The sequence below is a fragment of the Chelonia mydas genome, chromosome 11, assembly GCF_015237465.2.
Source record: "Chelonia mydas isolate rCheMyd1 chromosome 11, rCheMyd1.pri.v2, whole genome shotgun sequence".
Lineage (NCBI taxonomy): Eukaryota > Metazoa > Chordata > Testudines > Cheloniidae > Chelonia > Chelonia mydas.
The window spans coordinates 79,182,114-79,194,482 of NC_051251.2; the positions used below are offsets into that span (position 1 = coordinate 79,182,114).

A 12,369-nucleotide genomic window follows, 5' to 3' on the forward strand; every position below is an offset into this window, starting at 1 on the left:
CGCCCCCCCCACAACTCACCCCCTAACACAGGCTCTCCTCAAACTCCCTGCTACTGCCCCGCCCCCCCTTCTGCTACCCCCCCCACACTGAGCCAAGCCCACCTCAGCCCAGACCCCCCCCCGCTTCTCCTCCACCCCCCCACGACTCACCCCCTAACACAGCCTCTCCTCAAACTCCCTGCTACTGCCCCGGCCCCCCTTCTGCTACCCCCCCCACACTGAGCCAACCCCCACCTCAGCCCAGACCCCCCCCCCCGCTTCTCCTCCGCCCCCCCCACAACTCACCCCCTAACACAGCCTCTCCTCAAACTCCCTGCTACCGCCCCGCCCCCCTTCTGCTACCCCCCCCGAGCCAACCCCCACCTCAGCCCAGACCCCCCCCGCTTCTCCTCCGCCCCCCCCACAACTCACCCCCTAACACAGCCTCTCCTCAAACTCCCTGCTACCGCCCCGCCCCCCTTCTGCTACCCGCCCAAACTGAGCCAACCCCCACCTCAGCCCAGACTCCCCCCCCCGCTTCTCCTCCGCCCCCCCCACGACTCACCCCCTAACACAGCCTCTCCTCAAACTCCCTGCTACCGCCCCGCCCCCCCTTCTGCTACCCGCCCAAACTGAGCCAACCCCCACCTCAGCCCAGACTCCCCCCCCCGCTTCTCCTCCGCCCCCCCCACAACTCACCCCCTAACACAGCCTCTCCTCAAACTCCCTGCTACCGCCCCGCCCCCCTTCTGCTACCCGCCCAAACTGAGCCAACCCCCACCTCAGCCCAGACTCCCCCCCCCACTTCTCCTCCGCCCCCCCCCACAACTCACCCCCTAACACAGCCTCTCCTCAAACTCCCTGCTACTGCCCCGGCCCCCCCTTCTGCTACCCCCCCCACACTGAGCCAACCCCCACCTCAGCCCAGACCCCCCCCCCCGCTTCTCCTCCGCCCCCCCCACAACTCACCCCCTAACACAGCCTCTCCTCAAACTCCCTGCTACTGCCCCGCCCCCCCTTCTGCTACCCCCCCCCACACTGAGCCAACCCCCACCTCAGCCCAGACTCCCCCCCCCACTTCTCCTCCGCCCCCCCACGACTCACCCCCTAACACAGCCTCTCCTCAAACTCCCTGCTACTGCCCCGGCCCCCCTTCTGCTACCCCCCCCACACTGAGCCAACCCCCACCTCAGCCCAGACCCCCCCCCCGCTTCTCCTCCGCCCCCCCCACGACTCACCCCCTAACACAGGCTCTCCTCAAACTCCCTGCTACCGCCCCGCCCCCCTTCTGCTACCCCCCCCCACACTGAGCCAAGCCCACCTCAGCCCAGACCCCCCCCCCCGCTTCTCCTCCGCCCCCCCCACGACTCACCCCCTAACACAGGCTCTCCTCAAACTCCCTGCTACCGCCCCGCCCCCCTTCTGCTACCCCCCCCACACTGAGCCAACCCCCACCTCAGCCCAGACCCCCCCCCCGCTTCTCCTCCGCCCCCCCACGACTCACCCCCTAACACAGGCTCTCCTCAAACTCCCTGCTACTGCCCCGGCCCCCCTTCTGCTACCCCCCCCACACTGAGCCAACCCCCACCTCAGCCCAGACCCCCCCCCGCTTCTCCTCCGCCCCCCCACACGGAGTCGCCCGGCTCCCCCAGCGCACCCCGACTTGCTCCGCAACTGCCCCGCTGCGCAGCACTGGGGGGGGCGGGGCCGGGGCATCCCCGGGGCAGGGGCGCGGCAGCCGGCACGGACCGGCCCCCAGGGACCCCCCCGGCCCCCAGGGACCCCCACGCAGGCTCCCTCCCCCCAGGAGGGGGGCTCGGGGGGGCCAGGAGCTCCGAGGGGGAGGGGCCGCAGCGGGAAGAGCGCCGGGAGCCGCCCCCAGCACCAGGCCCCCACCTTCCCGCGCGGGGCGGGGCTTTCTGGTGCGCTCCGCCCACTGGCGCTGGGGCGGTGGGCCGCGTGGCGCGGGGCATGCTGGGACGCGTAGTGCCGCTGGCCGCGCGGGTCCCGGGGCCCCTGCGGAACACAGCGGCGTGGAAACTACAACTCCCAGCAGCCCCCCGCCCCTGCGGCGCCTGCGCACTGCGCTCCCCGGGCGGCGGGCGCGGGGCCGCGTTAACCCTTTGTGGGCCCCTTCCCCACGTGGGCTTGACCCGCCCTCCTGGTTTAGTAATTGGAAATTTATTAATCCGTATTTCTGTAAATAATCCACCCGCTTGCAAACGCTGAGGTGTACACTCATAGATACCTTGCATGCGCAGATACAGATTTCCTACTGAGTTACCTACATTTCTTATTTTACAGTGTAATTTCACAGCTTTGTATTTAGGGCACATATTTTTTTGTGGCACATTTCCGTGAAGTTCTTCATTCTGACAAGCTTACTGCCCAGATCACAGGCTGGGTCTACGCTGCAGAGTTCGGTTGGTGCAAGGCGGCTTAAATCAACCTAATTACCTCAGAGTCTACGCCGCAAGGCCAGGTCGCCCGCTGGTCCGGCATAACGCCGCCGGAACGAGAGGCGGCTGGCGCTTACGTCCTCGCAGCACTGTTAGGACCCTGTGTTACTTACGTCGATTTTAGCAGCCTCTGGGAGGCGTCCCACACTGACCCACCAGGACCACTCTGCTCACCCTTCTGAACTCTGCTTCTTGGTGGCCAGGCACATAAGAACATGCCTCTCCCCTGTTAAAGGCCTGCGAGTTTTTGAAATTCCATTTTCTGTTGGCTTGGCTCACCTAGCAACTGCCCAGCTGAGCGTGCTGGCTCCACGCTCGACTGTGCTCCCAGCTGGACTACGCCGAAGGTGGTGGGTCTCCCAGCTCCGTCGGAAGAAGAGTCTGTGCAGGCAGAGCTCCCATCTAGCCCGAGCAAAGCGGATATCCATGAGCAGATCGCTCCTGGCGTGGCCAGGGACTCGCAGCAGTGCCGTGTAAAAGTGAGGAACTGCAGCAGACGCCAGAAGACAAGGGAGGCAAACAGTCGCTCTGGTCTGGTGCCACGGACATGCCCCTTTTACAAGGAGCTGCATGCTCTGCTCTGCCCCCACCTCCACCACCAAGGGCCCCGTGGACACATCACAGTCACGGGCCATGGTCAACTGTGTGGAAGAGGAGGAGGAGGAGGAGAATGGGGGCAGGCGACCAGGGAATCCAGTCACGGTGAGCCTGGAGCTGTTTTTAACCCCGGAGCAGTCCAGGAAGCCCCAACGCTCCAGCACGGGCAAGGCAGCGTGGTGCCGGGGAAGGCACCTCTGGTAAATGTGCAGTTTGCATTACTATTGAAGGGATACATCTCATTTACTATTCTTTATTTGTGTTACAAGTGATAGTGATATAACCCCTCTACCTCTACTGGTTATCCACTTCTCATTCCCTGGCCCAGGCACAAAACAGTTTGTTTATGCGCATGGGGATGTCCCGTGAATCCTCCAGAGAGCTTGAGGAAACTTTCCTGGAGGTAATCTGTAATCCTCTGCCAAAGGTTTCTGGGGTGGGCTGCCTTATTTCTTCTGCCACAGTAAGACACTTTCCCACCACTCAGCAATTATTTCGGCAGGCATCATTGCAGGCAGGGGCAGCAAGCTGGAAATGATGGCATCTCCAAGCTCAGCTCAGACTGGGAAGAGCACATGGGAGTGGCATTCCAAATTTAAGAAAAAAGCAACATTTGATCCTTGTTGGCACGGAGTCGAGCGTTGAGATGATGCTGTTTCCCCATCGCACCTGCAACAGCAGGGTCCTTATCTGTCATTAACACCTGGCAACCTCCTGTGGAAGTGAGAGAGAAGGGAGAACATGCACACTGGTCTTTTAACTGCATCCCACCAGAGGGCCAAGGCATCAAGCATGGAGGGCGGTTTCCTTTCGGCAGGCTCGCAAGGGAGCTCACGGACAAAGGACAGGACATGCAGGAAAGGACACTGGAGGCAAAGAGCTCCACTCCTCCTCTGGCTGTATCACCAGCCGGCTGCCATTACATATGGAGCACCTCATTTGAATGAATGGCACGATAGTGCAGCTCAGTGGTGTTTTCTCCCTGCTGCCTGAGAGCAGTTTGAAAATTGTGCTGATCTGCAAAAACAAAAACAAGTTAAAAACAAAAAACCCAACAACAACAGATGAGTTACAGGATGTCAGGCGAAGAATTGTGGGCATTTGCTAGTTTGACCCCATGCCCCAGAATTCCAAGAGGGAACCCATGATGCACTTGGAGCCTAATCCAGCCAGGCAGAGAGTCCAGCAGCAGAACACCTCCCTGCGGGCGATCCAACCAGAATGTCGTGTAGTTATTTTCATAGAATCATAGAATATCAGGGTTGGAAGGGACCTCAGGAGGTCATCTAGTCCAACCCCCTGCTCAAAGCAGGACTGATCCCCAATTAAATCATCCCAGCCAGGGCTTTGTCAAGCCTGACCTTAAAAACTTCTAAGGAAGGAGATTCCACCACCTCCCTAGGTAACGCATTCCAGTGTTTCACCACCTTCCTAGTGAAAAAGTTTTTCCTAATATCCAACCTAAATCTCCCCCACTGCAACTTGAGACCATTACTCCTTGTTCTGTCATCAGCTACCACTGAGAACAGTCTAGAGCCATCCTCTTTGGAACCCCCTTTCAGGTGATTGAAAGCAGCTATCAAATCCCCCTCATTCTTCTCTTTCGTACACTAAACATCCCCAGTTTTCTCAGCCTCTCCTCATAACTCATGTGTTCCAGTCCCCTAATCATTTTTGTTGCCCTCTGCTGGACTCTTTCCAATTTTTCCACATCCTTCTTGTAGTGTAGCACCCAAAACTGGACACAGTACTCCAGATGAGGCCTCACCAGTGTCGAATAGAGGGGAACGATCACATCCCTTGATCTGCTGGCAATGCCTCTACTTATACATCCCAAAATGCCATTGGCCTTCTTGGCAACAAGAGCACACTGTTGACTCATATCCAGCTTCTTGTCCACTGTAACCCCTAGGTCCTTTTCTGCAGAACTGCTGCCGAGCCATTCGGTCCGTAGTCTGTAGCGGTGCGTTGGATTCTTCCGTCCTAAGTGCAGGACTCTGCACTTGTCCTTGTTGAACCTCATCAGATTTCTTTTGGCCCAATCCTCCAATTTGTCTAGGTCCCTCTGAATCCTATCCCTACCCTCCAGCGTATCTACCTCTCCCCCCAGTTTAGTGTCATCTGCAAACTTGCTGAGGGTGCAATCCACACCATCCTCCAGATCATTAATGAAGATATTGAACAAAACTGGCCCCAGGACCGACCCTTGGGGCACTCCACTTGATACCGGCTGCCAACTAGACATGGAGCCATTGATCACTACCCATTGAGCCCGACAATCTAGCCAGCTTTCTATCCACCTTATAGTCCATTCATCCAGCCCATACTTCTTTAACTTGCTGGCAAGAATACTGTGGGAGACCGTGTCAAAAGCTTTGCTAAAGTCAAGGAACAACACGTCCACTGCTTTCCCTTCATCCACAGAACCAGTCACCTCGTCATAGAAGGCAATTAGATTAGTCAGGCATGACTTTCCCTTGGTGAATCCATGCTGACTGTTCCTGATCACTTTCCTCTCCTCTAAGTGCTTCAGAATTGATTCCTTGAGGACCTGCTCCATGATTTTTCCAGGGACTGAGGTGAGGCTGACTGGCCTGTAGTTCCCAGGATCCTCCTTCTTCCCTTTTTTGAAAAAGGACAGAGCTGTGTGGACTCTTTCACTGTGGTTATCCTGATCTAGTTACAGCGGGAAACACACACCCGACAAACTTACTTGTGTAGACACCTGACTTCAGGGATTCTATCAGACTCCAGTTTGAGTTACACAAACTGGATTCTCTCTGTAGCCCATTAACCGTGAGCTTATCTGTCCATGTCACCAGTATATAAAGCAGCAGATTAACTTTTAAATAGAATCTCTTATTATTGTTGCTTTTGTTCTATACTCAGTTGATCAGGTATATTGACATTCCTGGAAATTAGCTTCAATGTATTTACATAGCTAGCTAATTACAACCTTCCGTATCTCGTCAACACAATGTAATATCGCAGCACTCAAAGAAACTTTTGGTAGCATTAAGAAGACTTCAGTAGGGTTGCCTGCGATTATATCTTTATGGTTCTTAAGAGAAAGAAATTCAGCAACCACTTTGTTAATTGAATTAAACTGTTCTACACTAATCCCTCCTGCCGGGTGATCACCACGAGCTATATTTCAGAACCGTTCTCATTAATGAGAGGAACAAGTCCAGGCTGCCTGCTATCCCTGCTGCAACAAATTCAAATTATTCACTTCCTCGCCTTCGAATTCAGCCCAGATGCACTTGTTCTGTCCAAAGCTCCCAAACATCTTACATTTTGTAGAGAGTTGTACAATTTCACCAGATTGGCAGCGATGACGTTTGAGTTCCTAATGACCCACCAAAAGTTAACATGCAATAAGGCAAAAATGGAACGAAGAATTGCCAAAAAAAATCTCACTCCCATCATGGAATTGAGCAATACAAAATATGAAAGAAGTGATCCTAGATCTCCAATTCCACGCCATTCAATAGACAAATAAACAAAAAAAATTATCTTTACGTGGAATCGGCCACCCCAAAGAATTTACAAAATTAAAGCTATCCCTGATGATCTGTGTTGGAGGTGTGGGGTGCAGGAGCAATGTGTGCTCATATTTTTGTCACATCCTGTTGTTCAAGCTTCTGGGATGATATTAAAACCAGAATTAGCAAGATTCTAGAGGCTTCACTCAGCCTTAAAGCAGACACCTGCAGAAGGGATCATATATCCAGCAAATGGAGGCTATACCAAAGGGAATGGCTTTTGAGACATCACATTTTGCTACACTGGAAAAGTAAATCCCCCCTCAGGGCACAGAGGCTGGTATAGCTGCTTGGCAGATCTGATTGCAAAGGAAAGGATGACATACAATACATAGCAAACCCCAGGAAAATTTGATTCTCTTTGAGACAGTTTACTAGAAGTTGTGGACTAATGATCCCTGCAGGAGACCTGGATGAAAGATAGGAAATAAATCATCCTCTTCCTTCCCATCCCTTCTCCTCTTCCTCTCCACAACCCCCACAGCCTTTTTCCTCTTTGATTTTGATTACTTTAATTTTTATTTATTTATTTTTATATGCGCCATAAAAACTAGCGTGCTGGGAATGTGATTAATACATGGGAGTCCAAACAACGCGTAAACGTCTTGGTCGTTTTTCTTTTCTGACGTACGGTACTTTTAAACTTGTTCTGAATTTTGGCACCTGGAATTCCTTCTGTTTGTTATAGGAAAAAAAGATTGAAAATATTTAATAAATTAAAAAAATGCAGTGACTTATTTAATATAGGTGATGCTATGTATTTGTGTTAGAGAAGGCAGGGTCACAAAAATGTGGCTTGTGTTGGGAGCAGAAGGTGGGGAGGTTTGTGATGGTCCTTAGTTCCTGGGGGAGCTTATTCCACAGTCTCAGACTATCCCCCAAGAAAGTTCTGTTTCATGCACACACAAGCTTTACCCTTATCGTAGAAAGTTCCATTATGCAAAAGGAGCAAAGATGTTGACCATGATTTTTATCCCAGAGCTGTAGATGGTGTTTTATTTATCCAGGGCCCTGGATACGGAGATAAGGACTGAGATCTTGAACTTGATTTGATGTTCTATGGCCTGATGTGTCCATGGTAGAAGATGTGCTGCAGTGTTCTGTACTACCTGGAATTTCCTAAGCGCTGATGAGTTCATGCCCAGGTATATCACCTTGTTGTAGTCCAGCCATGCAGTGACAAAGGTGTGACTGAAGAAGGCCAGGTCTTCATCCACTAAGACATCTCCTAGCCAACCGGAGATGATAGAAACTGTTACTTGTGGATGTTGGGGATCTGAGTGTCAGCAAGGAATCCAAGAACACCCCTAAATTAGAGAATGAATCGACCAGTTGTGGGTAATTAACTTAAATGTAGGAACTGAACAGAGGATATCCAGAGCTTCTTGAGAAGTAATCATCAAATCCAGTCACAAGGTGGATATCTTATCTCAGCCTCTTGCTCTGCACAGCTCTAGTCCAGGAAGGCAGTTTCATTCTCTGCTTTAATAACTATGGCACGTCCTAATTACATCACCACTCCGGCCTGACCTCTGAGATTCCTGGGAATTGGCACAGGTGTTATTCACATGGTCTATCCGAAGACATGGGCATTTCTAGCGTTTCTCTTCCAAGTGGATTCTCTGATGCCTAATAAAGGCCGAGTTGATCCCTGAAGCTTTTCCCACACCCAGGGCATTTGTAGGGCTTCTCGTCCGTGTGGATCCTCTGGTGCATAGGGAGGGTTGAACTGTGACTGAAGCTTTTCCCACAGTCCAAGCAATTGTAGGGTTTCTCTCCTGTGTGGATTCTCTGATGCATAATAAGATTGGAGTGCCAATCAAAGCTTTTCTCGCACTCAAGGCATTTGTAGGGCTTTTCTTCTGTGTGTTTTTTCCAATGCTTAGTGAGGTCTGATCTGTCACTGAAGCTTTTTCCACACTCGGGGCATACATAAGGTCTCTCCCCTGTGTGGATTCTCTGGTGTATAATAAGGTCAGATCTCCGACCGAAGCTTTTCCCACATTTGGGGCAATTGAAGGGTTTCTCTCCTGTGTGGATTCTCTGATGTTTAGTGAGGTCTGATTGGAAACAGTAGCTTTTCCCACAATCGGGGCACTTGAACGGCTTTTCTCCGGTGTGTTTTCTCTGGTGCTTAGTGAGATCTGATCTGTCACTGAAGTTTTTCCCACAATCATTGTATTTATAGGGCTTCTCTCCTGTGTGGATTCTCTGGTGTATAACCAGTTGTGATTGCCGAACAAAGCTTTTCCCACACTCGGGACACTGATGGGGTCGCTCTCCAGTGTGGATTCTCTGATGGTGAATGAGGGTTGAGCTGACGAAGAAGCGTTTCCCACAGTTGGGACAACTATAGGGTCTCTCTGCTGTGTGCATTCTCCGATGTTCAGTAAGGCGGGAGCTTTGAGAGAAGCTTTTACCACAATCGGGGCATTTATAGGGCCTCTTTCCTGGGTGGATTCTCTGATAGTTAATGACAGTTGAGCTGTTACAGAAGCATTTCCCACAGTTGGGGCTTCCGCAGGATTTCTCTCCTGTGTGCATTCTCTGATGTTCAGTAAGGCAGGAGCTCTGAGTGAAGCTTTTCCCACAGTCGGGGCATTTACAGGGCTTCTCTCCTGTGTGGATTCTGGAACGTTTAATAAGGTTTGAATGCTGTCTGAAGCTTTTCTCACAGTCAGGGCAACTGTAAGGTTTTTCTCCTGTGTGGATTCTCTGGTGAGTGATATGGGATGATCTCCAGCGGAAGCTTTTCCCACAGTCATCACACGTGTAGGGTCTCTCTCCTGTGTGCATTCTCTGGTGAGTAACAAGGGCTGAGTGGTGACTGAAGCTTATCCTACACTCATTGCATTTGTAGGGTCTCTCCCCCGTGTGGGTTCTCTGGTATTTAGTGAGGGCTGAGCTGTCCCTGAAGCTTTTCCCACAGTCACTGCATTTATAGGGCTTCTCGCCAGCGTGGATTCTCTGGTGAGTAATAAGGACTGATCTCCAGTGGAAGCTTTTCCCACAGGCACTGCACTTGTAGGGTCTGTCTCCAGCGGGGATCCGCGCCTGGACAATTTCTTTGATTTTCCTAACCCCTTTGCTCCTGTGAGTGGATTTACCCCATCTCTCTGCTGACTGGATTCCCTGCTGCCTCTCTGGCCCACGCGGCCTCTCACGGTTTTCTCCCTCCTCAGGGCTTGGGGAGATGCCCCCTTCAGATGTTCCCCGTACTGTCCTGTGTGGTTCCTCTGATTCAGGATCTTCCTGCTGAGGATTCTTCTCCTCGTTCTCACTCACCATCCCATCACCTGCTGGGACAGAGAGAGAACCCAGACAGGAGTCAGTCCCCGTGCCGGGGGAAAGGGTAAGCAAGGTACAAACTCTAGTAATGATTCCCCCTCAAAACCCCTTCCCCACTGGACAGAAAGGATGGGATTGATTCTGCCTTCACATCCCATCGAGAGAGTCAGAGAAAAAGAGAGCGACTGCCAGGTGACTGGGAAACCATGACTGATGTCTCCCATGAGGATGTGTCACTTGCTGGGACAAACCTGGCCTGGGTGAGACAAGGCAGAAGAAACCAGAATAACCGCTGGGTTATTTATATTATTAGATAAATAAATTCATAGATCAATCAGGGATAAATCCCCTCCAAATCTTCCCCAGAGGAGGGAGAGGAAGAGAGCGATTCTGCCTCCCCATCTCCTCCGTGTGTGGATGAGAGGAGGGGTTTTTGCGGTCAGATATCTTTGGTGAAAACCCATTAAGGATGCCTGCCATGAGAATATAAAAGCGGAGCCAGTTTCACTGATTCCTCTCCCCTGTGGATGTCTCCTGGGATCCTCCTTTCCTCATAACCCTGGAGACCATGGACCCACGACTCCTCCTCTCGTTCCAGCCGGGAGATCACATCTGGTTTGGAAATTAGAAATCCTGCTGGGGGGCAAGAAATCAAGTGTTGATCTTGTTCATTACGGTCAGGGCCGTTAGTATTCCAGATCCAGGGTCTGAGCAGCCCACCCAGAGAGGTGTTTCCTCTCCCCAGCCCCACCCTGCAGGGACTGGGCTATAAATGGTACAAGAGACGTGCTGGTCTGGAGCAAGGCTTCCTCCACTCTGCCTAGGGAGTTGCCCTGACTTACTCCCCTGGGGACCTGAGCTGAGCAGAGCTGCTACCCTCTCCAGGTATCTTGTTTGCATCTAAGCCTCCGTCACTGCCAATTAACTCCTCTCTCCATCCCCCTCCCCCATATCCCTCCAAAACACAAGCCAGAACTGGAAGCTATTACTTATGAGTGTGAGCAATTTGGGGTGGAGACTATCCCTATTTCTCCATGCAGCACCCGCCTCAACGGGGCTGTGATCCTGTACTGGGGCCTTGAGGTGCTTTCTCCGTACAAGTGGTGAAGAAACAAACAGAAGAAATGCCAACCAGGGCCTGAAAAGAAGATCGTTAAACACCTGTTCCCTGTCCAGCACAGAGAGGGAAGAGCCTAGTTCCGTGGGGTCACAATGGACTAGAGGTAGGGGCTGAAGGGTCAGTCGGCCCTTCCCCATCACCCAGGAGACCCACTCTGCTCCCACAGAGGGGCAGACACTATAGGCCTGGTTCTGGGTCTCCTCACTCCCCCAGTCTGCTCCACAAACCACAGACCCAGAGAGGGAAACTCTACGGGAGGAGCAATTATTCTCCAACCTCTACTCCCCCGGGCTCCAACGTGGGAGACACCCCCCGCCCGACAAATCTCACCAATCCCATCTGAATTATCTCCAAGGTGCCCCCCCTGCACAAAGCACTCTAGCTCAGGGCTTGAGCCCCATTGACATTACTGGAAGTTAAGCCCACACTTCAGTTCTTCACTGAAGAGGGATGCTTGTTGTAACTGGGACCCAAGCCCAAGGAAAAGACTAATTGGGTATCCGGGTAATTACAAACCTGAAGACTTAGAATCAGACATGCGATGGCCCAAAGGACCATTACGGTCGTTTAGCCTGACCTCCTGCATCACACAGGCCAGAGAAAATCAACCAGCTATTCCTACATCAAGCACACCCAAAACTCCCCTCCCCTACCAGGCATGGATGGGTCTTGAAGGATGGACTGATCACTCCAGCCAAATACCTCACGCTCCTGAATCAATCCTACAGCTAATGGAATGCTCGCGTGCAAAGACCAGATGCTCACCGCCCTGCAGATGTTTGGCCAGCAGCCTGCCTTGCACAGAGACGTACGAGTGCAGTGCAGACAGGGATCAGTGTGACCACGTGTCTAGAAGTGGCGGCCTAGATGGAAATGACAATGGTGATGACTTTGATGAACAAGGGTTTTCAGTCCCATATGTCAAGGCTAACTTCCCTAGGATTACCAACGATCAGGGTTTTTTCTATGTAAGTAATGTGTCCCTGTGTTAAAATATAAATTAAAAAAGTTGATTTTTAAACATTTTCTCTATTAGGTATCTACACGATTGTTCTAGGTTTGTCATGTTTGGTACCATTATGTTCACGGAAGAAAAGGCTTTTGAATGATACCCAACTCAACCCTTTCCCTATGACACTGTATTATCAAGATTTCCACTAACTGGAGGAACCTGGAAGTGGGAGCCTGGAGGGATAGTCAGTTTCCCCTCCCAAGCTGCAGAGAGTGACACCATGGAAATTACGGTTCTGTAGATTTTTATGAACCAAATGACACTTCCCTTACCTTTCTATCACGAACATGCCCACGGAATACGATTATACTATATTAAGCTCCCAAACTATGTTGTTTCCTAGATTGAAAAGCCCTCTTCTCTTCCCCT

General features: G+C 52.0%; 2 protein-coding genes across 3 annotated transcripts in view; one reads left to right on the forward strand and one right to left on the reverse strand.

Moving 5' to 3' along the window:
* Window positions 1-12,369, forward strand: part of LOC114021903 — a 139,248-nt gene that overhangs the window by 61,881 nt on the left and 64,998 nt on the right. The gene's annotated exons all lie outside the window — the stretch shown is intronic.
* LOC102943233 (zinc finger protein 135-like) overlaps window positions 1-12,369 on the reverse strand; it is a 32,095-nt gene that overhangs the window by 13,580 nt on the left and 6,146 nt on the right. The window contains exons 2-4 of the mRNA XM_043524813.1: window positions 10,342-10,504; window positions 8,212-9,950; window positions 7,690-7,856 (exon numbers count right to left, since the gene is read on the reverse strand). Of these exons, the coding sequence (XP_043380748.1) occupies window positions 7,690-7,856; window positions 8,212-9,950; window positions 10,342-10,504 (2,069 nt within the window). The remainder of the gene's footprint in view (window positions 1-7,689; window positions 7,857-8,211; window positions 9,951-10,341; window positions 10,505-12,369) is intronic.